Source organism: Dissoconium aciculare (assembly GCF_010015565.1).
Source record: "Dissoconium aciculare CBS 342.82 unplaced genomic scaffold K489scaffold_12, whole genome shotgun sequence".
In the NCBI taxonomy this organism is placed as follows: Eukaryota; Fungi; Ascomycota; class Dothideomycetes; order Mycosphaerellales; family Dissoconiaceae; genus Dissoconium; species Dissoconium aciculare.
The window spans coordinates 195,319-221,106 of record NW_022984962.1 but is presented as its reverse complement, the minus strand read 5'-3'; the positions used below and the strand labels follow the sequence as shown (position 1 = coordinate 221,106).

Sequence of the window (25,788 nt, the reverse complement as noted above, 5' to 3'; positions counted from 1 at the left end):
TGCAATGTTCTATCGGAGGGGAGCTCGTCAGTACGTTCGAAATCGATTAATGAAGAGTCGGAGTATGATCACGAAGAATATCATAAAATCGTATACTACACACTTCCTCTGGGACATAGGACAACCTTGAACCCGCATCTAAATAAATGCCCAATTTCCTTTTTGCCGTATCGACGCCTGTACACGGATTTGCCTATTCCGAACCACAACTAAGAAATCCCAACGCCGGCTGTATGTTGCTGAAAAATCAAATAAAACCACGCACGAAAAATTCAAGAAAATGCTATGCTGGTCGGGAGAGACGCTCAAATGAGGAAGAAGTGGGATGTTGATCATTGTGGTCCTCTCGACAGAAACCGAATCGTGGGCTTCGTGCGGGCCGAGAATTTTCCAGGAATGGCTAAGGGACAAGTTGGAAGTTGTAGGCGTTGCCGATCAATGTGACGAAACAGCCAGATGTGAACGTGTGAGAGCCAGACTGAGATCATGTTCAGTGAAAGGTTCATGATCATGCGCCGACGTCGTTGACGGCACATGACGAGGGACGTCGCTCGCAGTGACCATGACCGTCGGCGTCCTTTGTTGTGATAGAGGCCCGTGTGAGGATCGCGGAGGTGAGACGATCTTGCCCACTGCGAAGCGCGAAATTATGTCAAGACATGGTCAGCAAAAAGCTGTATTCTGGACGAGGCGAGGTTTTCGAAAGGTTCTGCTCTGGTCTGGCTTTGTGCTTGAAATAACTATTGCAACAAAACAGAAGGGGGTTGCACACCATTGGCCACATCATCGTCGCCTTCTTGCTCGGGCTGATCGCTTAGAAGAGTGGGTTTCGCGGCACCGCTGTGCATCTCACGAGTGCGGCTGCTCAGATCATCGGTGTCGATGCTCGTGACGCTATTTGTCCGACTCGCGCTTTTCTTGCTAAGAGAGAATGTGCTATTCTGACGGGAGGCTCCAATGGAATTTCGACGGCTGGGCGCACGAGTGCCCATGGGGCTGTACTGGCTCTGGAAACTTCGTCGGCGCCAGGCCTCGGGGAAGCTGAAGGCATCGAGTTTGTCCTTATGCTCTTTCTTAGGAATGGCGCGGTATTTCGGGCGAGGCATAGGCTCGCCTGGTTTGTAGACGTTGCTTGGCCATCGGGTGGTCGTCGTCGATATTGTGCTTTGACTTTCGCTGCTGGATGTTTTCGATAAGGAATTGGATTCGGTTTTTGATCGGGTGCGGAAGAGAGATTTGGCCTTTTCCCGGAACGGCATTGTGAATGTGATCTCAGTTGTGGTGGTGGTGTTGAATTATGTGGATTGATCGAAGAGTCTCACGCGGCGCGGGAGTGACGTCGTCGAAACGGTTGGGCGGAATTTCTGGCAGTGTGTTGCAGCCGCAGGGTCCCCGTATATAGATCGTGGATCGGTATGGTTCGGTGAAATTGACGGGATGTCGCACAGTCGTCGATGTTATACAGTTGACAGGCGAGGATTGAGTGTGAGAGTAGTATGTGAGAGTGTTTCCTCGAGATTGGCATACAATGGGAGACGGGGATGGAAATGAAGGGCAGAGCGCGGACCGACGTAAGTAGAGTGGTATATAATTGTTAGTGACATCGAGAGTACCGTCGAGTCGTGGAGCATACACCGGATGGAGCGATTTAGTGGGCCTGGAAGGAGCGGACGGGGCACGCCGAGAGCAGCCCACCCGGGAATAAGCGGAAAAGCAAGTCTTCGATCCCCCAATTAATGTCTCTCTGTCAATGCACTCGTTGATTGATGATCGCAGTCCCTCTCCTGCTTGATCCTGCTCCTCATCTTCCCGTGTGTTTCCCCGAGACATCTCAGCCCATGCGTGTATACTTTGGTTGAGGCGACCAAGCCGGTTCTGCTGCTGATCCTTGTAGGACAGCGATACCTTCAGGTGCACCAATGCGTAGGTGTTCGTGATGCATGGCGTTGGGCGTGCCCCCAGAGTCTTTCTTGGACGAGATAGGCGCCATGCCCGTTCAAGCATCCTTTCATAAAAATGTAATCACGATAAATGATGAGAGTCGCTCCGACTGGTCCGGTAAAAGGGACTATCGCCCTCAACTCGATCCTTTTCATTCTCCTCGTCTCATCACCATCGTTGGCACTGCGCATTTGCGATTACGAACATTACGTCGGAGGACCACCGCGCTGGGCGGGCGAACGGGAAGTCGTCACTTTCTCTCATTTACCCGATCCCTGCTTGAGTCTCTCGTCTACGATATCATGACGAGCGCTTCATGTCGTCAATTTGGATGGGCGGCAACCCGATCATATCGAAGTACTGTAACGACTTCGCGCTCATTGGGGAACATTCACAGCATCGGTCGGAGCGCACTGTGGCAATGATGTACAGTATTGCTGATAGAGACGCGGCATGACCCTAGTCTCTTTGTCAGGCCACATATTTTGCCCCTTCTTCTCTATCTCATCACCAACGCAAGATGATAAAGATGCAGAATACTGGTTGTCATTACAACACCAAGCCGTCGGGATGGCGCAGGTCCCGGCCCTGAATCTCGTCGTCTCTTGGCTGGGCTGACGACAAGTCGAGAACTCTCGCCCGAGACAGGGCCAAACCGCCATCAGAGAAAATGGGTAGGATCGGGCAGACGGGGAAAGATAATTCTGGGGTTCTCCCCCAACCGCTGAACAATGTGGCATCGCGTGGGAGGCGATTTCTCGGCTCCAGACCAGCGCCTAGACACCCACCACGCGAGCCGGTCAGCCTAACTCGGTTGGGGGGTATCGCCCAGATGCCATCTTTTGCCGGCTTGCCTCTTACAGTTCTGCTTGCCCAGGTGAGCGGCACAGCGCACGTGAAGGCAGAATGCTGCGCAACGACATTGCCTCCCAGCCAGTCACCCATCATTGGGTGATGCAATCCTCTGCATCTCGATTTATGCTGTGAATGGTTTAGTGCGCATGTGAGAATGGGTGTCTGCTACCCTCCAGGAGCTGTTCCTCTCATCACGAATGGGAAGGAATCCGGGGCAGCTCGTCTGGCGTTGTGAGGCGCCCGTGGAGTGAATCCAAACGGACTATTCGTATCTCACTCAAAAAGCAACTCAGGCCACCAGCGCATCACGGCATGGCTGCATGTCACCACGTCGGCTTGTGGAGTGGATAGCCACTCGGATGAGCATACGCAGCATTCCCGAATGCAAGGAAACCTCTCCCAGTTGCGTTGCAGCCTGAAGCCACAGGATAAGGACCGCCAACCGATCGACTACCTGGAGAACCTCTCGATCGTAGGATGAGATAGTCTAGTGATGCTTCGCTGAGATGTGAGTTCATGTTCGTCCGCCTTCATGACAGGACCGGACAGCGACATCTTTAGGGTTGGCGCACTTATTGGGGTTGCTAGGGTTGTGTCTGAATACCGTGGCGCCAATACTCGCCTGCTTGCCATTATCACAGACTGTCATTCTACAATCATAAAGAGCCCGTTGAGTAAGACAGAACTGGCTCATAGTATGTCCGGTGTCTCGCGGCTGGCATGGAATTGGCTCCGGTGGTTTGAAATGACTGTTCACTGAAAAATTCGAGTCACTCAGCTTGGAGCCAACAGCGAACCAGGGTCACATAAGATGCATGCATGTTTCACGCATTTCCAGATGAATGGATATAAGTTCTGGTAGCACAGCTTCATTTATTGAAGTCACGTCGATACCACGAAGGAACTCGGAAATGCACAAAACAATGCTCCGGTGCTGGTAAATGGGAAGTGTGCTCGACTGTGCTTCGTCGGTGCTGGCAATTTTGACGGGGAGACCGCATGACATTCCTGCCTCTTCTGCCTCTCATCAATTTGCAATTGTGACGCGGTTTTGGGTAGGACGCCATGTGAATGAATGATATTCGTGACCACTCACTCACTCGCTCGATCAACATCTCTTGCACGCGTCGATCTCTTCCAAGGTTGGTGACGAGAACTGCCCCGAGCGACGTTGATTTTCGCCAGAGCACACGGGATGATGATGACATTGATGACGATAGCCCCACAGAGATGCCAACGAGATTTCAGGAACCCAGAGCGACGATGTCTACTGATTACCTTCAAAACGAGGCTACCGCGTACTATCTTCATCAATCTGCTCCCGCCGCGATCCTTGATATTATGAAGCTGCCCGTGCGGCCTTGAGATTGCGACCATGACCCGGAGAGCCTGTTCGTTGAATACCTATGTATGTCGAACACCCAAACGGAGAAACTGACCAGTATGAGATCAGTCATCAAAGAATGCGAGCGTCAGATTAGTCATCGGACTACCTCGCTGGCGCGTGCGCTTTTCATTGTGCACTTTCCACTGTGTCTGCATGAAGCATCACGCGCACTCTGCTCTCCAACCTACATCTTCACCATTGGAGAGACGGGCCTCTGATCTATAGACATGCTGCATGCACTGCCAACACGGCCTACGTGAGCTACCGCACGCCCTGATACAAGCGTGTTCTCAAGATGGTCCCGTGCTCGCTTTCAGTAGGAATGAGGGGAAAGTGAAGCCGAATTGTTAGTACATGCGCAAACCTGCAGAGCTCCTTCGTGAAGATAGAAGAGCTGTCGTAGTAGTACATGTTGTACAGGAAGGGTCACGCGTGAATGAAGAAAGCCTACAAGCGAGGCTCAATACCTCGCTCTAGCGTTGCCATCACATAAGTTTCACTAGTATCTAGAGTTGAAAGCGCACCTGCATCCAAGAACAAGTGCACGCTGAAGCTGACCGTCACTTCTTCAAGTTGTGAACAGCAGCAGCGAACGCAGATGTGACATGTACGTACCTACTAGGTAGGTAGGTAGGTAGGTATGCTGGCTTCGGTGGGGTGTTGTCCGTAGCACATCTGGCCGATCATTACCATGATGAAGCACGCGCATCGTCATAGGCCAACATCATACACGTGCTTCGTCAAATACAGTACCTATGACACGGATATATCTGAATGTTGCTTCTTGTGACGTGTGCTGTAATAATATGCACTCACGCGAAAGGCTATGCGATACATGGAATGACCTTGTTCCGCTCGGTCATTTTTCTTTCCACGCAGGAAACGCCTGTTTGCTGTGTGTGTGCTGTGATCATGCCCGCTCTGTGTCCGATGTCGCGTCTTGATCCCTCTTCCTCCATGCGTAAACTTCACCGACCATGATGGTATGGAAGAAGTCTAGGAGGGTTCCCTTGACAACACCGTCGACTTGAGATATCCGCTACGCATGCAAGCCGCGACAACTACAAGAGAACACCTGACCGCCATCCTGAACGTGAGCAGAACCAGTCAGCAATGACCTTGGCGGCATGCACCTTGCTCGGCACGCTTGTTACGCGTTGCAGCAGAGCGTCGACGTCATTCATTGGCCAGCCGTCGTGCTTTTTGTCTTTTCTTGTGCCACGATTACCGACCTAGGTAGTCTACACCACTTTCAACACTGTTCGTGACGTTCCGGGTGTTTTCCAAAAGTTATTTCTCCATCTTTTCTCCCGTCAGGGCGACCAATTCGGGCTAGACCAATGCGTTCCTTCGACATCATCAAGCTTTCTTGCATCGATCGCGCCTCGTCCATGCCCGCTACTACTCTGCCGCTGCTCGTCAGGGCTCTGTTTGCGCGTCCACGAACACGTCCGACAACCGGCAGGATGCTTGGCCGCCAGTGCTACACAGAGTCGTGTTATAGCTGTAGTGGGAGCTGTTCACCGTCCCGCATGTTAAAGTGCCACATTGTTGTAGTCATTTGCGTGCAGGAATAGCCAGTCCTCGTAGAGCAGTGGTCTGGACAACCTTGGAACCCACGAGAGCAGCTCCAACTAGTGACAAACGATCGAGGCGATAGTCATCATCAGGCTAGGTGATTTGCTTTTCCCTATATTGTATCTCGATTGCTCGATCTTTCCTTTCCTTTCCTCTTCTCTCACATCTCTTTCGAAGAGATTATATATACACAATACCCAAACAGACCAGTATTCAAACAATACACAAGTAGCTATGGACAAGATCAAGCAGCTCCTGTAGGACTACTCCGATTTCAATGCGGCGTATCAAGCTTCCAAAGCTGACCAACACAGGACACCCGGACACAAGCACCATGATGAGGACGTCCAAACAGACGCTACTGCTCCCGAGAGCGTGAGCAAGCCTGCAACAGAGACGAGCTCGAGCACGACACCGCTGCACACCACCGCAGAATCGGAGAAGAAAGAGCACGGTATCCTTCGTCAAATTCTGTGAGCTTTTTCCTGCCGCAGCTGCATTTGAATGCCACGACTAATTCGATCAAGCAACCCTGGAGGTGAGAAGTACGACAGCCAAGCCTATGGAGACAATGCCACCACAACTTTGGGCTCTTCAGAGAACCCTACCCAGCTGGTGACAGCAGCCGGTGTGGAGAAGAAAGACCACCCCGTTGCAAGACAGATCCTGTGTGTACAGCTCCAAAATGAAGTCCAGATACTGTGTGAACCTGACTGATCATATGATGGCAGCAACCCGGATGGCAACAAGTACGATCCCATCGCATACGGCACGACCGCACATGCTAGCGGTGACATCGGAACTGCTGCCAGTGGCTCCGCGCCGCTCGCCACTGTTGACCCGAACGTCACATTGGAGACCGACCCAGAGCAGAAGAAGCACGAACACAGCATCTTGAGACAGATCCTGTAGGTGGAGACGAAAGCTCTGACATTCCATGCTCGGCCCAGTTTCTGACCATATTTCACAGAAACCCTGGTGGAAACAAATACTCCGAGGAGAGCTATGGTGTCACTGCTCACGCTGTGGAGCCCAGCAACACCACCTCGACCGCAGCTGCCACCACCTCAGGTACGAGAGAACCCCTCCCGCGGACGTACACAGACAACATGAGCATCAAGTCTGGTGTGCTCGGCCCGTATGTGGATCCCGCTAACATATCGGCAACAGAGTCTCACGCTGGCCGTGATGCCGCTCTGGCTGGTACCGGTGGTGCCGTTGTCGGCGGTGTTGCCGCCGCTGCAGCGCACGACTCGCACGCAGATGCAACCCCTGCCGCTACCGTGGTTCCATCTCAAGTAATAGCATCGCAGCAGGAGGCTCACGTTGGTCCCGAAGCGAGTGCTAACCGGGAGGCGGTTGTCGAGAAGAGATTGGTGGAATCGGAGCTTTTGGCAAAGGTCCACGAGGCCCCCGCTGTGGAGACTACCACTCCGGCCGTTGCCCACGAGACCTCTCCTGTAGCATCCACAGTTCCAGCTGAAGTCATTGCTTCACAGGAAAAGGCCCACACTGAGCCTGAAGCTGCAGCAAACCCGGAGGCCGTTGTTGAGAAGAGTGCGGTCGAGTCAGAGCTCCTCGCAAAAGTTCCCGAGGCACCTGCTGCCGAAACCACACCTGCGATCACCACACCTGGTGCTCTCGAGAGCTCTGCTGTGGCAACCGCTGTTCCTGCTGCAGTCATTGCATCGCAGCATGAAGCGCACGTTGGGCCAGAGGCTGCCTCGAACGCAGAGGCTGTTGTAGAGAAGAGCGCGGTTGAGCAGGAGCTCCTTTCAAAGGTGCATGAGACGCCTGCAGCTCCGGCCACCTCTCAAGAAGCGCCAGCTGTTGCCGATGAGGCTCATCCTGTTAGCACTATTGTCCCTGCAGCTGCAGGTGGTGCGTTGGCTGGAGCTGCCATTGCTTCTCACACTAAGAATGATAGCGTGGTTACGCCTTCATCCGTAGAGCAGATCAACAAGCCCACCGGCGCCAACGACGTAGAGGCTGCTACGTACACGTACAGCTCGACTCCTGTCGGAATTGGCGCCTCGACCACCCAGGCCGATGTCAACAGCATTGCCAACTTGAGCGCTCGTCCCGAGGGTGAAGGTGTCTCAGCAGATGCGCCCAGCGTTGGCGTCATCCATGGACACGCCATCCATGACATCGAACAGGATGCCGGTGCTGCGAATGTTGGTGCGGTCGCCAGCACTGCTGCTGCTCACCAGTTGAACCAGCCTCGCGCTGACAACGACATTGCCGAGGCCACCGTCGTTGAGCGTTCATACCCTGTCGGCACGACGAGCACTGCTGAACCGACCTTGGCCGCAGAGCCAGGACACTCGAGCGCGCTTCCCATCGCAGCCGCAGCAACAGCTGGCGTTGCTGGTGCTGGACTTGCGGCGCACTCCACCACTCATGGCTCTACTACCAACGAAGCGGCCTCCAAGACCGAAGGTGTTTCGGCGGCTGACACTGTGGCCGAGCCTGCGAATGACTTCCCGGCACCCGCCACCGTCAAGGAGGCCACTCCTGCCGCTTTGCCCGTCGTCGCCGCGGCCGGTGTCGTCGGTGGCCATGAGTCACATGCCGAGCACAGCAGCAAGCACGCGGAGGCCCCAGCCGGCACTGCCAAGAATGGTCCTTCTGCTGCAGACACTGTGGCCGAGCCGGTGAATGATTTCCCGGCACCTGCCACCGTCAAGGAGGCCACTCCTGCCGCTTTGCCCGTCGTTGCCGCTACAGGTGTCGCTACAGGCGACTCCTCGTCCGCCGCGCACAGCAGCAGCAGCAACCCTATCCAAACCACTACCAACACATACTCGAGCCCCCATCTCGATGGAGCCTCTGCACCAATCACCACAGGCCCGCACATCTCTGACACCGTCAATCGACTCGACCCGAGCGTCCCTCTGGCTTCGGAGTCTGCCTCAGCACAGGGAAGCAGCAGCGCCGGTGTCACCGCTCTTCCTCTGGCTTCGGAGTCTACCTCAGCACAGGGAGCTAGCCACACCGGTGTCACTGCTCTCCCTCACATGTCAGACAGGCACGAACGCAAGCTCCAGGAGGCTCGTGAGGAAGAGGCCGCTATCGGCGGCGACCGCGGCGAGAAAGAGCATGGGATCTTGCACAAGATCCTGCACCCGTTCCACCACGACAAGAAGGAGGAGAACGTACCGCCCACGACCGTCGCGGGCGAGGTCGTCGATCGCAGCTCGCTTGACGCTCCGGCCACCGCGACCTCCACCTCCAACACGACCTCCAGCACCGTAAGCGCCCCAGCCATGAAGGCGCCCGTGGCGAGCCTCGACCCCGTTGCTGACAAGGCGGGAATAGTGATTGATCCACGTACGGGACTTCCCACCGATCCGCTGAAAACGCACACCTCCACGAGTCAGGAGCCTACCTCCCACTCGGAATCAGTGGAGCCGCGAACTTCGACCGCGTTGGCGGGCGGGCCTGACTGGGAAGCGATCAACAAGGCCCAGTGAGGTGTTGAAAAAGCGCAATGAAGGGCACGAATCTACAGTATGCGCGAGAGATGGTTATGAAGATTACGAAATTGTCTTTTGATTGACGAAAAGTGTAATGATTCCCCTAAATGCCATTTTTATTTTGTTTCGTATGAAATTCGTTTTTGGAAAAACAGAGTACCTAGTCTCATCATCAGGAGAATGAAGAATCCCTTTCGATAATAATTCGCTCCGTGTCTCGTGAAGCTGCAGGCGATGGTCGCATCTATGTCTGATGCCATGCATGGCCTTTCGCAACCCCAGGTCAAGTCACTCTGCTATGATCGAGGAGCAGATGTTGTGACTCTCTTGTCGTTCAAACCCCATCAATGAGTAGGATCGGCATCTCGGGCGTCTCCGTTATGGATTGTCTGCCTTTCTTCTCTGCGAAAAATGATCGGAGAAAATGGGCCATCGCCAGGGATCAATTCTCTCGTTCAGCAGACGGCAGTATCACATCCCGTCATGTCAGACCTCGGAGAATCTTCTCAAGTCCATTCGCTTGGGCGCGTAGGCCCTTGCATCCGCTCATTCGTCATCGTCTTCCTCCGCCGCTACAAAAGGGTTGGCGATCTCCTCGCTGCCGTCCACGGGCGAGATGAGTACGAGCAGTGTTCCTCGAGCGACTAGCATGCCCAGAGAGCGCGTCTTGGGGTTTCCTTCGGCGTCTGATATCAACATGATGAACATGACGTGTGGTCAGCTGAAGTTCGTGATGACAATTTTGGAGGGTCGTTTTTTTGGATTCTTCTCCTTTTCATAACATGAGGCCCTGTTTCCTACTCACCTATAGTAACTTCCTTGACGTCGTCGAGCACGAGGTTCATGAGTTGGTCGAACCCCTTGAGCTGACCAGTGACTTCACGGCCTCCGTTGAATTTCACGGTAATTTCTTTGTTGAGGTATCTAGAGATTCCAAACGGATTGAATCAGCACGAGAATAGACCCTCGATCCCGAATTGATGTCGCCTTGAATTTTGTCTGAAATCTTGTGGCTGCTTCTATTCGAAAGTTTCGAGTTCCACATCGGGCGGAAAAACTGTGTTGGAAACTTTTCGCGACATACCGGGTGAGGTCGAGGATGTTTTGCTTCTCCTTCTTCTCGGCCTTGTCACCATCATGATGTCCTCCGCCGCGACCGCCGCCGCCTCCCCGCCCACCGCGTCCTCCGCCGCCTTCACCGCGCCCGCGACCGCCGCGGAAATTACCTCGTTCCGACATCGTTTCAGTGATTTGTCTCTTGCGAGGTACGATAACGGCCCTTGATTGCTTGCTCGGAATGAGATCCAAAATATTGGGGTGAGATGTAGTGTAGCGATGCCTCCAGTATTGCACGTGATGTCATTCGATGGTGGTGCACCCCATTCGTCATTTTGCCTTACAATTTTGAGGGAGGGCAGAAGGGTGGTGGAGGGAAGTTGGCCTCAGGCGTTGTCCGCCCACACCACCGCGCCTCCTCCTCTTCCAAGGTTCCTTTCTATTTTCGACAACAGCAAGTTAATCTTGGACGATGTGTACACCTACCATCTTACCCAGGCAGAAATGATTCCCTTGTCAATGAAATACGCATATTGGTGTGTCCTAATCACGCCGCCTTCATCTGGACATACTATGTCCTCGTTCAGACAACCACATTCCCTTTGTGACATCTCACGCGACAAAATCCCACCTTTGTTCGATAGGATATCTTACTTGGTGACAGACTAGAGATTATGACAAGGCGAGGACTGCATATACCTGAGATGCTCAATACGTACTTGAAGGGATAGGCGGATTGCTTGAAGGAAGGATTCAAGTTCACGATGGTACTTTGCTGTAGTCCCATTACGTTTCTCCGCCCGCTGCATGCATGAATGAATGGACATAGCGCCAATCCGCATCTGCATCCTCTTCGACCAACACCACGTCCTGCGCTCGTAACGATGGCACTGAAGACGAAATAACGACGAGGCGACCGAAGAACGCAACTATTTTTCCTCATCTGTGCATGCGCATATTCATAAGCTCTGTCCATTGAGCAGTCGGAGTTCCCGGTCCATATGCCTCGTAAAATCCTAGAGATGCAGGCGGGTGCGCGCGGAAAAGGGCGGAGGCGCGCACGCGTCCGCCCTCCTCGCCCGGGATTTCGCCCCCCATACTCGCCTCTTCGTCCCTCTTTCGTCGTCGAGCAGTCTCGTCTCTCTGGTTGATGACCGGTAGCACGATCACATGTAGGACAGATCTTTACCATGCAGATACGCACACAGCAAGATCAATGTGTGCTGGTGCAAGACGTCGTAGATGGACAGGTACATTTGCCATGTACACAGTATTCCATGCACAAAAAGTTGGGTGGTGGTGGTGGTGGAGTGGTGGAGGAGGAGGACCGCCCGCCCACTAACACCACCACCACCACCACCCATGACACCTCCTCCTCTTTTGGCGAGACGGCCACCGCGCGCTCGACGCCGCCTCCGCCTCCGCCGCCGCTCCTGGGCCGCCCGTCAGCTTCCCTCGCATCTGCGTCCTATTCATCCACTGTCTCCCTTGTTCACATCGTCACTACCATCGCGGCGATTCCGATAATGCGCAATCACCGAATTCATTCATATCGTCGATATCATCAATATGGAAAGCGCTAATGATTCGCTGAAGCGCAAGCGGAGTCCCTCCGACGCAGGCGGTGCCCTTGCTTCCGCTTCGCCAGCCAAAATTTCAAAACCAAATCACCAACTCAGTATCAATTATCTGGCGCGTCATTCTCAAGATGACCTGCCGCTCGTCACTAAAGATGACACTCTTCCGAATCTGCTGCATCTGCTGTCCAGCTACAACAACGTTCTCGATCGCCATGAGTCGCTAGCCTCCAATTTGGGCGCCCGTCCGCTGGGACCGATCTTAATCAAACGCTTCGAGCGATGCTTTGATGCACCGCCGAAAATCATCAGCTCGCATGTCAAGCCAGGTGCTGGCGCCGGAGCCGCTTCCGAGGATGCTTCTCACCAGATCACCTGGCTAGAAGTGATCGAGTTTGCGCGCGCGCACCCGAGCCAATTTACTCTCACCACATTCTCCGAAGGCTCACGAGTCTGTCAATTCTATTATCCACAGAAACAGACACGGGTGCAGGTCAGCGAGGAGGACTTTCTCTTCATCAACAGTGGGCGGTGTCAAGAGCTGATACCACCCTTGCCGATTTGGGAAGACGAAGAGAAGGAGTTTAATACATGCGATCTACTAGAAGTCAAGCTTAAGGAGCTCACAAACGCTGCGGATCTGGTTGCTGCGCGCACGCGGCAGTTGACACATCGGTTGAAGGGACGTAGGGCCGCCATCGCGGAAAGGAGGGCGGAGGGCGGAAGTGGTACTCCAGCCAAGGCAGGTGCACCTCAGGCGACCACAACGTTTCCGCACCCAGCTGCTGTAGGCCATCATGCGCAGCCGGGTGGAAATACTCGGCCATATGCGGCAGCAGTTGAGTCTGGTGAAGGGTCATCGGCCACGGTTCGGGATGAACTTTTGCGCCACTTCGAAAGTCTCCCGCACAACTATCACAATCCCGTGCCTCATAGCGTGGCACATTCACGGCAACCGTCAATGGCCGGCCATCTAGATCATGGCAATCACGCGCCGAGGGCTATGGAGGGCATGCATTCGGCGCATCACGAAGGCATATCGAATGCTTCTTCTCTTTCTCCCGCGCCGCCGAACGTTTCACACGCGGACGGACATTCGCGAGCACGCCAGGGACATACCAGTCCCTCACGTAGTCATCAAGCGACCGCTTCACAATCACATCGACATTCGCCGACCGCAGACAAGGACGCAACGAATAACGCATCCGGTCAATCTAGACATAACTTCAGTCGGCCTCTTCCAGCAGCGTTGGAGAGCAGTCAGCCATATAGACCCATCTGCCAGGCCAGCATGGATAGCTTACCACGCGGTCATCGAGTCATACCACCCTGTGATCGGTGTCGACGGTTGAGAATGGATTGTCTTAAGAACCTCACTTCGTGCGCAGGGTGCACGCGAAAGCATGCGCGGTGTCATTGGCGCGAAGTATCGCGAGAGGAACTCAGCGCGTTAGATCATCTTATGAATGGCGATTTGAAGGAGTTACCGAATCATGCCGATTCGGCCATGCCGAACGGCCACGCGAACGGTGATGCTCACAGTGATGGGCATCATGAGGAGAGCGAGGATGACGAGAGCAATCCGCTTGAAGATCTCGAAGCTCTGGGTCAGATAGAGGAGCAAGACGCCGAGCGGGGCGAAGGCTCAGGAAAGAAGGACGGCAGCCAGAGTCATCCGAGTGCTGCTGCACATTCGCCATCGATCGCCGAGCAAGTCGATAAAAGCGCAGCAGATCATCGGCCGCCCACTGATGGTGGCAAGCATTCGCCGAGCAATTCTCGAGCGCAAAACAACGACTCAACGACCAAACCGGCGGACAACAACTTGTCACATCCGAGCAGTCACCATCATCACAACAGCGACAACCATCACAACAATAATGACAGCAAAAGCATAAACAGCACGGCTCCCGCGTCCGCCGCAGCATCCTCGGTAAAAAGACCTACCTATGACCCCGTCCATGATAATTCACCCTATACGCGACCTGGCCAGGGCGGCAGCAATGCTAGTGCCTCGCCTCCGCCGCATTCACAGCCACCTCAAGCAGCCTCTGCCGCGGCGAGCAGCGGTGACGTGTCGAGCTCGCAGGGTGGTCGCAGTGGGTTCAACGCCGTCAACGGGAGTGTCCCGGCCGCAGGTGCTGCATCATGGCGAGCAGTCTGAAGCAGCGACCAGAGCCCGCGACCCACCTGGGCGCTTAAAATTCACGGAAAATGCACTTATTCTTGTTGGTCTTTCTCTGTCAGTCTCGCCGGCCTGTGAGCAGGGGTCACAGGCTGATCTGTAGAGCTGAAGAGGAAAGATTTGCTTCTTTTGCCTACTCTTTTTTTTCGGAGCATACGCCGGTGCGGCGTGGGCAGATTGTTGTCCGTGTGAAGGGGTGTCTTTTGTGACCAGACGAATTTCATGATGACATGGGCACTTAGTGGCGGGAGAGGGGTATTGAATGACAAGGGAAAGAGAGCACAACGTTGCGATTCAACGTGTGTGATCACACTATCGATGTATGCTGTACTTTTGTACTTTTAGCACGTCTTTCGTAGACCACCTCGAAACGAGCGCGCTCTGCTCGAGTGGGCCCTTGCATGAGGCTTATTGGATTTTGCTCTGTTGAACTCCTCTGCCGTTTGCCGACATGAATCTCATCACCACCACCAGGTTGATTGTGAGTGGTGTGGACGCATTGGTCACGTCTGTCTGTCCTGGATGTACTCTTGTATACGGAGTGGGTTGTCTGTGCCCCAAGTCTCTCTAAATTCTATCTGTCTGTGGCGGGAAAATGGTGTGTACCAGGTTGGCATGTACAGCACCGTACCGATCATATCATATCATCGCATTTGTAAGCCGATATTATAATTTCCTCGGCTCTTCGTAAATCACGGCGATCACCGAAAGAAACGCACGTGTAAGTATATATGCACAGTGGCTTGATCATTTGTAGCGGTTGACTTCAATGTCTCTAGGCGGAAATCATCCCAGAAAAACATTTGCTCTGTGTGTGCGGTCCACTCCGGCCTATTTTCTTAGGTCTGCAGACTTGCAGTTGGTGGTCGGTGCGGGTCATATTTTTCGCGTTTGCGCGCTTGGAGGGAGGAATGAGAAATGAGGAATGGGCGAGGAGCGAACTGGCTGCATGATGAGCTGGTCACGGGACGTAAGCACTACGAGACCACCAGCAAACGTCCTCCACCGCGGGCTTTCTTCCCGGCCAGCTGATGGGATTGCGGTCACTTACCACACCCAGGTACGGTAGATTCTCGAGCGTTTGGTTTTTGTGCGTCTGGACGCTTGTTGATCCATTCATCCTTATTGCTTGTCCCCGTGTCTCACATTCCTGAGGGGCGTCTGACGTACCTGTCAAACGGGTGCTCTGGTTATGTGCAGGGAAGGGGAAACGGTTGCTTTCGCTGGACATGGTGCTGGAGACAGACATGGTCATCTGCGCTGCTACACAGACACAACATGCACAAATATGTAGAGAAAAGCTATCAAAAACACAATTGAAGACCTTCGTCGCATTGACCAAGTGAACGAAAGAAACAATATACATGTACTGTACACTGCATCAGCTGGATGGGGGAGAGAGAGATCCACGTGCGTAGTACGAGCAGCGGAGTCTGTCTGTGTAGCGTCGGAGTTTAGTGGTCGATCTTGGCAGGTGAGGACCCAGATCGTCATCCTCGATGACCATGATCATGGTCATAATCATTGTATCTAGGTTGTATCTAGGCAACAAAAGGAATGTCCGAATGTCCGCGCCTGGTCAGCCGTGTATGGCTTGGTAATCACTACGATTAAAATCGAATGCGGTCGGTCTAATTGCGCGCCTCACTTGCGCGCCATGTGCCCGTTTCATCTTCATGCTGCATCAATTGCGATTAATTGACCGATGATGACAATCAGAAGCTGTGACTAACCAGCTGATGCCAATCAAAAGAGCGGCCTCGTTTGATCCCTCACGCCATGGCTGCTGTCAATCGCCATGCATTGCACCAAGGACAGGACGAAAGTGGGGCGCGATAATAAAAGTGGGGCCTGGGGGGATGCTTTGGTGCACTTCGGCGTTAATATGATAACCTGTATCACGTATGCAATCGTTGTGTTGGCGTGTGTGGCTCTTTTGCTGGTGGTGAGGAGGGTGAGGCGGCAGAAGCTGCGCATGGTGCGGCAGCAGGAGGTGTGGCATCCATGTTGGTATGTCGCCTGGTATCTTCTTGTATGTCACTTTTGCTCTCATCTCTCACCTCATCAGAAGCGCGAACACTAGTGATTATTCCCTGTCAAAGTGCCCCGTCGCGTCGCAAAGTGGACCAATTTGTAGGACCAGTCTCGGTGTTCGGCCCGCGCTCCGCTCCGGGACGGCCGTAAACCGAGTGTGGATGTTCACTGAGACATGGAGTGTTTCGGGCGCAGCTGAGGGGCGCAGAAAGAGAGAGGATGGCCGGTTCGAGACGCACTTGCGTCCTGCTAGACCTCACGATTGAACTCGTGCGAGGACTGACGAACGGTCGATGATGAAGTTCTTGCAAGGCTTAGTTAGTGACGAAATCGTCTACTGCAGGTCTATTGTGAAACTCTATACTTGGTAGACCCTGATTGTTGTGAAGCTTCAACGCGATGAGGTGTTCAATCGGGGCGTTTGCGCAAGTCGATAGATTAACAGGTCACGCACTACGCGAGCAGCGTGATTTTGTGATTGTCATTGTCTTATCAGCGGCTCTTCCCATAACAGGGTAATGAGCGCATATTGGTATTGGAGTGATCGTGATCACGATCAATATGTACATATGTAGATGTACTGTACTTGTTGTGGACCACAGAGACTGATCGACAAGCTTGAAGCCGCAACGAGCTTGGACTCGACGTTGGAGCCGACTTAGGATCATCGTGTGTCCGTGCATCATTGCATTGCACTGCGCGAGAAGCCTTTGTCCATTGACTGATGATGAATACTGCTGTCCAATGGTCAACATCAGCGACGACCGGCAAGCGTGTTGAAAAGCAAGCGCGGCACTTGGGTGTGAGAAACGAAGCTGAGTCTGGGGCAATTTGAACGAGCATATTGGCCTGATCACCATCAGCTGATTTCATAAAGTATGCATGACACCCACGGTGGGATAATGTGTAATGAGCAATCCAGATGTGCTCTTCCGGGAATGGTCTCGCCTCGGAAGTTGCACAAAGTGGCACCTGGTCGGCCTGAATTGGCCTTGACAGGGAACGCCGGCGGCAACTAGCGGGAAGCGTTCACTAATACCACGCCACCTGCACCATCGTCCTCACAATCCGGCGGAAGTTGTCCTAAGCTTGCCAACCTTGGAACTTCAGCGGTTCTACCATCGACGGATCCGTTGGGCAACGTGAACCATCATGTGCCTTGAATTTGCCGGGAAACCGTAGGCATCCTACCGGTATGATGCGTAATGTGATATGGCTGTCGCGCGTCGAAGCCGAGCGGCGTTCAATCCCCACATTCACTCAAGGTCGACAAAATGCACTCACCAGAAGAAGCGGACGATCCTGCACGATTTCAGCACATCCTACGACAGTCGCCGTACAGGATGGATGCAACCCGCGCGGTTCTTGCGGCACGTCGTCATTGCCCTTTGCAGGCGCTAAGAGTCCCAATTGGGACAAGGAAGCCTCAACCAATCCCGAAATTCGGAGTGCCCTCCGAAAAGTCGAGATGAATTGTCGTCAACACAGGACTAGCTTAGTCGGCTCGACAATCCGCATTTCTCAGCATCCACTCGCGCCTATTCTCGTCAGTCCGTGGCATGCGGGTGTCTCTGTCCGCGACATCTAGTTGCATTGGCGTCGCACCAGCCTTTCGAACACCCCAGCAGTTCCACCCCGGTCGTGCAATATGCATCTCGCTTGCGACACGCCCTCGACGGACTGTCCTTCGAGATCTATTGTGACCATGAGAGACGCTTATGATGGTCAGATATGATGTGCCACGCGCCGACCATGATTCCTTCCTGTTTCTGCCGTGAACCAGGCTTTGGAAGGGTAGGCGGCAGCGTTCCCATGCGGCACTTGAGCCATGGTCTGCGCATGCTATGCCCAGAATGCGAGTGAGAGCCACATACGTTTGACTTCGGATAGCGTCCGCGACTAGCAGAGGAGTGACCACCCAAAGCTCGTCGCAATCATTCAGCCGAGATACTTTCATGCAGTCTCCAAAGCTTCGTGCTTGATACTTGAGCTTTCTCTGCCTGTGCCGCAGCCGCCAACGACATGATGATGTACGAAGTTTATCTGAAGGCGATATTTGCTCTCCCTCCATTGTTCGGGCACTTTGTGTAAGCCCGGACGCTTTTTCTCCTATAGGTGGCGCAAAGATGTGCTCCCATATCTAGCGCGCTTCGCAACAGTTCGAATATTGTCTGACGAGTATAGAACTCTTGCGGGCCCATCATATCACATTTTCAAAGCTTGCACAAAACATTCCAGAGCCTTGCGAGGATCCTCGATCTGAGCTGTTCGATTATTGTCCCATCCCGAACCCTTCTTGGGACATTTGATCAGAAGTTCTGCCACAAAGCACAGCCAGAGTGTGTGGGACCACCGACGAAAGCGCCAGAGTATGTATCGTGACTTACTCGCTCGTCCAGAACTGACCTGAGTGTTGAAAGTACCCTTGAGGCTACCTATTTTGGGAGTGGAGTGTCGTGACAACCACGCGTATAAATCCAGGATCCCTTTGCCTTCCCTTGAGTCCACATTCGTTTCAAGACCTGAGACCATCTGAATCTTGAAACCGCAATGAATTGCAATGCTTGCCCTGTGGCAGCTATGTCACAAAACGACAACATTGAGGACAGCAAAAATATCGTGGGCTGTGCCTGCTCGCCTACCTCCGCCTCCACCAGCTCGCCGTCGACGTAAGTCGTGATTTCTTCTTGTGCGCAGGTATTGAAAAGCCTGACTATCGCCATGTCTCAATACACAAAGTCCTCAACCTCTTTTCCCTTTGTGTTTTGCTCATTCCTTTCGAGTTTTCTTTCTGGTCGCATACCGTTGCCGTTCCTTTGCCCTTTGTGTTATCTCATCGCAGCGCTGGTCGCTTTTCACACTGTTTACTAATTATCGTTAGTGGCGCTGCATTTCACGCAGCAATGTCGTATCCTAGCTTTGCGTCGCAGGCACCTGCCTACGACACCTACAACCATCTGGGATGCATCACGCCTCCCCCGAACTCAGAACTCAGAAGGCATTCATCCACAACTTTTTCATCGCAAGCATCGGATGCTGGTCATTCGGTTGCCTCATCATTCGCCTTCTCTATGCCTTCGACCCCAGACGACATGTTTGATGAAAGTCCTCAGTCCTGTGCTCGTCACTTGAGCCAAGAGCCTGTTACTCAGGCACGTGTCGCATACCCTCTTCTTGGTGATGGTAACGCGTTCAGCGACTGCGCTCAAGTCAGCAATGTTGTCTACCCAACAGGAACTCTTGACCCGGCTATCCAACTCCATCATCAAGCAAATGGGCAGTGGAATGTTCAGCAAGAAGCTGGCAACCATTTCAACTTGGACCCAAGCTTGAGATCCACATTTGTTTACGCGTCGGCGGATCGCTTCGATGATAACCTGCCAACACCTACGCCTGCCAGCTCATTTAGCAGTCACTCCAATGGCGCACAAGTATCGCAAGAGGGCTTAGCCATCAACCTGTCCTTGACATACCAGCCGTACCACCAGATACCTCAGGAGGTGGTTTCTGCTCACTACAGTCAGCAGCAGCAGTATGTAGCCCCTTGGGACGGCCATTATACCTATGCGCTGCCCCAAGCACACGAGCTTGGCGCTGTGGCACCAGGGACCGCCGTTGGTGACGGATCGTGGGCTTACCACGGGCGTCCTAGCTCAGACCTCGCAGACTGCAGCCCTGTCGTCAAGAACGAGCATGTCAAGCAAGAGGAGTTGAGCGCTTCATCACCCGGCCCAGCCAGGTCTCCAGATCGCGTCACGCGCCGATCTGGTCGTGGAACTACCAAGCAGCGATCAGCCAGATCGCTGCCACAAGCCAGCCATACAACTCTTGCATACATCGCGCAGGAAGACATGTTGACCACCGAAGGCAACCAGTTCGCGTTCCTCCCTATGGAGCACAGCCACGCACGCCCTCACGCACTCAACCGTGTTTGCACGCGGAACAGCGCGCAGCACAGATGCCATCAGATCGATGAGCAAGGGCGGCGTTGTTCAAAATCTTTTGAACGTCTCGAGCATCTTAATCGGCATGCCACAATGCATTTGCCAATCGACCAGCGCCAATTTCCTTGTCCGCTACCAGATTGCTCGCAGCGCATTTCGCGCTCGGACAACGCAAACCAACACTTCAAGACGCACCTCGCCGGCGCCGCCAAGGGCAAGCGCAACCCACCCTGCGCCTGGCCTTTCCTAAAGCAGTGCATCATCGATTCTTACGAACCCAAATTGGCGCACCGCTTGATCAAAAACATGGAGAAGGACCCGCACTGGAAGGCCGAGGGAGCATGTGTTCCGATGCCCGCTCCGAGGGCGTGACCAACGCGACACTCGTTCACGGCAATCGTTGCAGCACACGCGGCTGTATCTCTATGCAGCTCAACAGCGCGCAATCAAGGCTGTGCGCCTGTCGAGATGTGCCTGGTTGCACCTCGACGATGGCCAGTGCTTGGCGCGTCAAGAGAGGGGATATTTTTCTTTTGTGAAGATTTGTTGTCTTATGTTTGGGCTGGAACAAGTATCGTTAGATCTTTATCGCCCGCAAAGGTAGAGATGGCCGAGGAGATCACCTCTATGTATGAGAAGGATTGACAAGTTTGGGACGGAGAGGGATGCTGGTATAACCTTGGTCTCTCGCCATTGGTGGACATGATAATGGGAGGGATTGTTCTTGATTTTGTGGGTTCTTTTTCTTATGCTTAATATTATGTAGGCGTTTTAAGTCGAGAAGGAATAAAGAACTTTGGTTCCACCATGATCTCCGTAGACGCGATGGTCCGTCAATGAACCTTGCTTGGGGTACCCAGATCGTGGGATGCCGCATAGAGACAGTGGGCCTTCCTTCTCTTTCATTTGTGCATCGCATTCGTGTGCGAATGTTGCAAATGTTCTCCATGGACCATGATGACCTTCGAGCGTCGGCTCGAGTGACCCCAGATGTGTTATGCACAGTCATATGTGGGCGAGGGAGTGACGATGTCGCAATTGTGTTCCACGCTCCCACACTCTGATTACCATCTCGAATCGCATGAATGGCTACACGGCGCAGCATCAAATGCATGTCACGGACTGGTCCCCGATGTGTGGGTGGTGCATATGCATCAGCATGGTATTTTCACACGATATAGGTAGGCATGGTCATAAATTTCTTCCGCCCGTCGTTCGTGTTGACCTGCATGAACCCTCGGAAGTTTTCTGCAGTTTGCTTGCGTGGACGCCCACTACATCCCGCCTCATCCCGCATTTTCTCTTGCCGCCTGCAGTGTTCCAATTGCTGTTCGACCGACTTTCTTGGTTATGCCGCGGTAGTGAGCGAGACTCTTCAAAGTCTACCCTCGCAAGAAAGATCCAGCAGTTGACAGTCGCCAGTGATGCATTCAGTATTCGCTGAACGCGTCTCGACACCTACTGAACATAGAAGGCCAAGTCGCCATGGAAGCCCGCTACTGTGATTTCGTGTGGATGACCTCAAACATGCGGCATGCGAAGTATGAATGTAACCATCGCCAGGTGACTCTGGGCCTCGCGATACCTGGAAGCCTGCTGATGGCCATCGGTCCCTGATGTTCGGAAGAACAAAGGCAATTCCGACCACCTAAAATTTCTACAAATCTGCATGATTGCCGATCACCCATCAGGTACCCGACAACCATGGCTTAAATCTTGTCGACCACGATAAGCGGGTTGGCCTGATACGTCCAGCTGACGAGACTACAATGTATGTTTGTGCAAGGGTCTGCATATTGCAGATACTCGACAGATCGTAGCGTGGGCGGATGTGAGGAGAGATCTACAGTCTTATAGTCCATGTCTGCCGCTTGACGAAATGTCGCGATTGGAGGAGAATTGATCGAATTCCGGTGGTAGACATGGCTGTCACAGCATGGTGGATGTTGTTCAGAGTTGATTGATGGATACGGAAGCACAAGAGAGTCGGCACACTGCTCTGATCATTGTTCGTTGCAGCATCTCGTCCGAAAGCTTATCGGTACTGCTGTGGAACGGATGCACAGATACATCGCGTATCGTCAGTCGTCTCGTTATCTCCCGCGTACTTGTACACGCACGCAATGAAACTCTCACGCGAGCAATTGCGACTTTGGGCAACTGCGCATGTGCCCCATAAGATCTTTTCATCATCATCGTCAACGACAACGTAACGTCAGGCTGTCCGTCCACGTCTCCTGCAAAAAGGTGGGATTTTCTCCTCCACCTTTTACCGTTTCCACCACCAAACACCACTAAACACCTGTTTCCCCCCATCCTTTGCCGCCGATCCAGCACATTTCTGCAACATCAAATACATTATAGCCTTTCAACCTGCATACACCTCCCACAGAATTGCGATACGAGCACCATAAGGACCAAGATTGGGCGGTTTCTCAATTGTATATAAAGACGACGCTAGTTCCTGACCGACTGCCAACTTTCCCGCATCGTCACACCCGCAATTGTTACAATAAACGCTTCTTCGCCATTGTCCCCTAGCGGAAGATAGAGGAACCACGGCTGCCACTTCTTCGATATCGTCGCCAACCTTGATGCCACCTGCTCCGGAGTAAAGTCCTGTTTCCTGCCTGGCTGTACACCGCTTTACCGCTTCACAAACCTCAGAAGAAACACATGGCAGAACAGCCGCCTAACGCACCGGCGGTCATGTTACCAAATGAGCCGTTGGCGCCGCCGAAACCAGAATCCATCGAGAACCCGGCATCGCCGAGTTCGTTCCTTGGCCTGAATCATGCCTCGCTGTCACCGCGTTCCGACCCGAAGTGTACGTAAATTTCCCTGCATCCTGCTCTTTGTCCCCTTCATCCGCCTGAGATCGCCAGTCGCAACAATTTGTGGGTCGACGCACCTGCTTCCTTGAAGCGTTCGCAGCATCGAAAAATTCATGACATCATCCCACCCTCATACTGTCGTCGCCTTGATGGATGTCCGGTAGACGTGAACAGGCACATCATCTCATCTTGGACATTTCGAGCTTGCACCAAATCACCATCTCGGACGTTACAACAACTTACTGATCGTCTCTACAGCTGTGTCGATCGCGCCTTTGGCAGACACCATCTCACCTTTGATGCTTGGACGCCAGAAGAGTGTCGAAGAAATTGCGCTGTGGAGCGGGAGACCCAACGTCAAGAGTCCCCGAACGAGGCGCATGTCAGGTCGCTCATCGGTCCAACCTAGCCCTTCTATTAAACCCATGACACCTATGTTCGGAGGGTTTACACTCCCGGACGCAAAGGAGCCTCCCATGGAGGATCACGAACAAGTCGAGACTTTGACGCTTTTGGTTGATCAGATCTCAGCCTGGATCAAAGAGGAGCGCAACAAGCGCAACAAGCTCGCACAAGAGCAACCGCAGCCGGGTGAAGCCCCAGCTACACCTCAGTCTCTACCCGACAACAGCCTCGATGGCAGCAAAGACAAAGAAAATGCTCGAGCGGGCTTTGACTTTGACCTCGATAAACTCGAAAGCATTGTGACACAGAACCTAGTGGCTAGTAAATATCCCTTCCGTCCGGGTTCTATCGATGTGCGACGCAAATCGTCTATTCGTAAACTTCGACGAAAGCCGTCGGGATTCTCTTCCGACACAGATCATGCAGACGGCGATTTCCACGTGCCATCCTGCGATGCTGTGCTCGACAACTCCAAAACCCTTGCGTACACGGGCGGTGCTTCAGATTCTTCGGGTGAGAGCAGCTCTGATGAACAGTCACGCGCGGTGTCATTCCGAGACCAGGATGCTTGGTCCAGTTTCAAGTATGAAATTGTCCGTCTCGCACATACATTGCGATTGAAAGGTTGGCGTCGAGTGCCGATGGAGATGAGCGACGAAATCAACGTGCAGCGTCTCAGTGGTGCTTTGACCAATGCTGTGTATGTTGTCTCGCCGCCAGAAAATCTGCCCGCTGGCAAAGAGGATGCCTCGGGAAACTTTGTGCATGTCAAACCGACGCCAAAGCTCTTACTACGTATCTACGGACCGCAAGTCGAGCATCTCATCGACCGAGAGGCCGAGCTTGCGATCCTGCGCCGACTGGCACGCAAGCATATCGGACCACGCATGCTTGGCACTTTCGCCAACGGACGTTTTGAGGAATTTTTCCATGCTCAGCCTTTGACGCCAGAGGATCTGCGCAACTCAGAGACCAGCAGACAGATTGCAAAGCGAATGCGAGAGTTGCACGATGGTATGGATCTGTTAGATTCGGAGCGTGATGAAGGCCCGTTCGTCTGGCGTAATTGGGACAAATGGCTTGCGAGAGTAGAGCAGATTGTGACATGGATGGACAGGGAGTTCGAGCAATTGGAGCCTGGCGTGAAGCCGACCGGTTCTAAGTCGTGGCTGCGACGTGGGTACATCTTGGGTGTGCCATGGGCACAATTCCGTGCCGTGGTCGAAAAGTATCGTACCTGGCTCAACGAGCAATATCGTACTTCGCGGAAGCTGCGTGAGCAACTCGTCTTCGCTCACAACGACACACAATATGGCAACATCCTCCGCTTGACACCCACCAGCCAATCGCCACTGCTCTTGCCTGCCAATACCCACAAGCAGCTTGTTGTGATTGATTTCGAATATTCGAGTGCGAACACGCGTGGACTGGAGTTTGCCAACCACTTCACCGAGTGGTGCTACAACTACCACGACAAGCGCAAGCCGTATGCCTGCAACGCGAATAAGTATCCGAGCCCAGAGGACCAAGAACGGTTCCTCCGCTCGTATGTGCGCCATCGGCCACAGTACAATTATGATACGCCCAAGATGGCACCGATGGATGCCTCCAATGACGCGCATCGCAAGCCGTCGTCGAATCGGCTGTCTGAGTTCATGCTTGACGCTAGGATGCCACGCAGCAACTCGGGCAATGTGGTGACACGCGACATCGACGCAGCAGCCAAGGCGGACGAAGATGCACAAGTCGCCCGGCTCGTCGACGAGACCCGAATGTGGCGTCTTGCCAACACAGCGCAATGGATCGCCTGGGCGGTCGTGCAGGCTAAAATTCCAGGTCTTCCGGAGTTCGCGTCTGATGTGAAAACCCCATCCGCAGCCATCACCGACACCATCGAAGAATCCGCCCATGAGGGACTCGCCGAGCGTGCGGATGAGTACAAGACCCTTGTTGCTGCAGAGGCATCGTCGGCCGTAGCCAGCAAGGAGAAAGAAGAAGCGCAAGAAGAGGAGTTTGACTATCTCGGTTATGCACAGCACCGATGCATGTTCTTCTGGGGAGACGCGCTGCAGATGGGGCTTGTGAAGGCTGAGGAGCTTCCAGAGGACATGCACTCCAAAATCAAGCACGTCCCGCTCTGATTTGAGCATTGAACTTCGTCGAAAACTTCCCGAGCATTTTGAAGATTCGAGTCATTTATCTTCGAGGAGATTGCGCATTTAGTTTGTTTTTGGCAATCATCGTTTCGTTTGGATTATTATGGCGTGACAATTTGGCTCACGAAGCAGCTGTTCTTCCTTTCATTGCTACTCATTGGCCGAAAACTTGGTATAAGCGTATCCTAGCATTTTGGATGAAGGAGCTTACGAAATTGGAGAACAGGAGTTGTTTGTAGAGAATCAAAATGAACGACTTATCTTGTGGACATCGATGAACCTGTAAATAAGACTTGCTACGCTTCATGGTCTTTTCGTGTAGCCATCGCGAAGGTTCCAGGGCTGGAAGACTCAATC

General features: G+C 53.3%; 13 protein-coding genes across 13 annotated transcripts; 7 read left to right on the top strand and 6 right to left on the bottom strand.

Moving 5' to 3' along the window:
- Positions 1 to 449: 449 nt before the first annotated feature.
- On the bottom strand, positions 450 to 1,259 carry K489DRAFT_416910 (uncharacterized protein; the record flags this gene model as incomplete). Its single annotated transcript, XM_033608187.1, has 1 exon — positions 450 to 1,259. The coding sequence occupies one exon, from the start codon at positions 1,257 to 1,259 to the stop codon at positions 741 to 743; it is 519 nt and encodes a 172-aa protein (XP_033456801.1). The 3' UTR covers positions 450 to 740.
- K489DRAFT_58335 (uncharacterized protein) lies at positions 1,083 to 2,247 on the bottom strand. Its single transcript, XM_033608735.1, has one exon. It carries the CDS (start codon positions 2,002 to 2,004, stop codon positions 1,273 to 1,275), a length of 732 nt encoding a protein of 243 aa, XP_033456800.1. The 5' UTR covers positions 2,005 to 2,247; the 3' UTR covers positions 1,083 to 1,272.
- A 243-nt stretch (positions 2,248 to 2,490) lies between these two features.
- K489DRAFT_416902 (uncharacterized protein) lies at positions 2,491 to 3,011 on the bottom strand (the record flags this gene model as incomplete). The annotated part of the gene is made up of 1 exon (XM_033608186.1): positions 2,491 to 3,011. The coding sequence occupies exon 1, from the start codon at positions 2,887 to 2,889 to the stop codon at positions 2,491 to 2,493; it is 399 nt and encodes a 132-aa protein (XP_033456799.1). The 5' UTR covers positions 2,890 to 3,011.
- A 2,362-nt stretch (positions 3,012 to 5,373) lies between these two features.
- On the top strand, positions 5,374 to 5,804 carry K489DRAFT_58277 (uncharacterized protein). The gene has a single exon (XM_033608734.1). It carries the CDS (start codon positions 5,524 to 5,526, stop codon positions 5,758 to 5,760), a length of 237 nt encoding a protein of 78 aa, XP_033456798.1. The 5' UTR covers positions 5,374 to 5,523; the 3' UTR covers positions 5,761 to 5,804.
- A 30-nt stretch (positions 5,805 to 5,834) lies between these two features.
- K489DRAFT_58269 (uncharacterized protein) lies at positions 5,835 to 9,336 on the top strand. Its single transcript, XM_033608733.1, has 6 exons — positions 5,835 to 6,018; positions 6,076 to 6,234; positions 6,289 to 6,429; positions 6,493 to 6,530; positions 7,139 to 9,015; positions 9,083 to 9,336. The coding sequence occupies exons 1-6, from the start codon at positions 5,996 to 5,998 to the stop codon at positions 9,083 to 9,085; spliced, it is 2,241 nt and encodes a 746-aa protein (XP_033456797.1). The 5' UTR covers positions 5,835 to 5,995; the 3' UTR covers positions 9,086 to 9,336.
- Positions 9,304 to 10,647, bottom strand: K489DRAFT_383334 (U6 snRNA-associated Sm-like protein LSm7). Its single transcript, XM_033605578.1, has 3 exons — positions 10,325 to 10,647; positions 10,046 to 10,164; positions 9,304 to 9,926 (listed from the first exon to the last, which is right to left on the bottom strand). The coding sequence occupies exons 1-3, from the start codon at positions 10,477 to 10,479 to the stop codon at positions 9,787 to 9,789; spliced, it is 414 nt and encodes a 137-aa protein (XP_033456796.1). The 5' UTR covers positions 10,480 to 10,647; the 3' UTR covers positions 9,304 to 9,786.
- Positions 10,648 to 11,508: 861 nt separating this feature from the next.
- K489DRAFT_383333 (uncharacterized protein) lies at positions 11,509 to 14,526 on the top strand. Its single transcript, XM_033605577.1, has one exon. The coding sequence runs from the start codon at positions 11,866 to 11,868 to the stop codon at positions 14,035 to 14,037; it is 2,172 nt and encodes a 723-aa protein (XP_033456795.1). The 5' UTR covers positions 11,509 to 11,865; the 3' UTR covers positions 14,038 to 14,526.
- Positions 14,527 to 15,651: 1,125 nt separating this feature from the next.
- Positions 15,652 to 16,396, top strand: K489DRAFT_383332 (uncharacterized protein). The gene has a single exon (XM_033605576.1). The coding sequence runs from the start codon at positions 16,071 to 16,073 to the stop codon at positions 16,356 to 16,358; it is 288 nt and encodes a 95-aa protein (XP_033456794.1). The 5' UTR covers positions 15,652 to 16,070; the 3' UTR covers positions 16,359 to 16,396.
- A 1,191-nt stretch (positions 16,397 to 17,587) lies between these two features.
- Positions 17,588 to 18,163, bottom strand: K489DRAFT_373003 (uncharacterized protein; the record flags this gene model as incomplete). Its single annotated transcript, XM_033603386.1, has 1 exon — positions 17,588 to 18,163. One exon carries the CDS (start codon positions 18,161 to 18,163, stop codon positions 17,588 to 17,590), a length of 576 nt encoding a protein of 191 aa, XP_033456793.1.
- An 832-nt stretch (positions 18,164 to 18,995) lies between these two features.
- On the top strand, positions 18,996 to 20,821 carry K489DRAFT_383330 (uncharacterized protein; the record flags this gene model as incomplete). Its single annotated transcript, XM_033605575.1, has 1 exon — positions 18,996 to 20,821. The coding sequence occupies one exon, from the start codon at positions 18,996 to 18,998 to the stop codon at positions 20,406 to 20,408; it is 1,413 nt and encodes a 470-aa protein (XP_033456792.1). The 3' UTR covers positions 20,409 to 20,821.
- Positions 20,481 to 21,341, bottom strand: K489DRAFT_58197 (uncharacterized protein). The gene has a single exon (XM_033608732.1). It carries the CDS (start codon positions 21,148 to 21,150, stop codon positions 20,662 to 20,664), a length of 489 nt encoding a protein of 162 aa, XP_033456791.1. The 5' UTR covers positions 21,151 to 21,341; the 3' UTR covers positions 20,481 to 20,661.
- A 994-nt stretch (positions 21,342 to 22,335) lies between these two features.
- K489DRAFT_343762 (uncharacterized protein) lies at positions 22,336 to 23,223 on the top strand (the record flags this gene model as incomplete). Its single annotated transcript, XM_033602308.1, has 2 exons — positions 22,336 to 22,863; positions 23,129 to 23,223. Coding segments are annotated over exons 1-2 (246 nt in total), but the record flags the coding sequence as incomplete, so codon positions are not given.
- A 456-nt stretch (positions 23,224 to 23,679) lies between these two features.
- K489DRAFT_308463 (kinase-like protein) lies at positions 23,680 to 25,407 on the top strand (the record flags this gene model as incomplete). Its single annotated transcript, XM_033600613.1, has 2 exons — positions 23,680 to 25,134; positions 25,261 to 25,407. Coding segments are annotated over 2 exons (1,602 nt in total), but the record flags the coding sequence as incomplete, so codon positions are not given.
- Positions 25,408 to 25,788: the final 381 nt, after the last annotated feature.

Excerpts from the sequence above, each read along its gene's own strand:
- K489DRAFT_58335 (XM_033608735.1), bottom strand. The coding sequence starts at position 2,004 with ATGCTTGAACGGGCATGGCGCCTATCTCGTCCAAGAAAGACTCTGGGG.
- K489DRAFT_58277 (XM_033608734.1), top strand. The coding sequence starts at position 5,524 with ATGCGTTCCTTCGACATCATCAAGCTTTCTTGCATCGATCGCGCCTCG.
- K489DRAFT_58269 (XM_033608733.1), top strand. The coding sequence starts at position 5,996 with ATGGACAAGATCAAGCAGCTCCT. Across the intron at positions 6,019-6,075 it reads GACAAGATCAAGCAGCTCCT|GACACCCGGACACAAGCACC; the intron begins GTAGGACTACTC and ends TGACCAACACAG. Across the intron at positions 6,531-7,138 it reads GTACGATCCCATCGCATACG|TGGAATCGGAGCTTTTGGCA; the intron begins GCACGACCGCAC and ends AGAAGAGATTGG.
- K489DRAFT_383334 (XM_033605578.1), bottom strand. The coding sequence starts at position 10,479 with ATGTCGGAACGAGGTAATTTCCGCGGCGGTCGCGGGCGCGGTGAAGGC. Across the intron at positions 10,165-10,324 it reads AACATCCTCGACCTCACCCG|ATACCTCAACAAAGAAATTA; the intron begins GTATGTCGCGAA and ends TGGAATCTCTAG. Across the intron at positions 9,927-10,045 it reads CGTCAAGGAAGTTACTATAG|ACGCCGAAGGAAACCCCAAG; the intron begins GTGAGTAGGAAA and ends TGTTGATATCAG.
- K489DRAFT_383333 (XM_033605577.1), top strand. The coding sequence starts at position 11,866 with ATGGAAAGCGCTAATGATTCGCTGAAGCGCAAGCGGAGTCCCTCCGAC.
- K489DRAFT_383332 (XM_033605576.1), top strand. The coding sequence starts at position 16,071 with ATGTCGCCTGGTATCTTCTTGTATGTCACTTTTGCTCTCATCTCTCAC.
- K489DRAFT_58197 (XM_033608732.1), bottom strand. The coding sequence starts at position 21,150 with ATGCATTTGATGCTGCGCCGTGTAGCCATTCATGCGATTCGAGATGGT.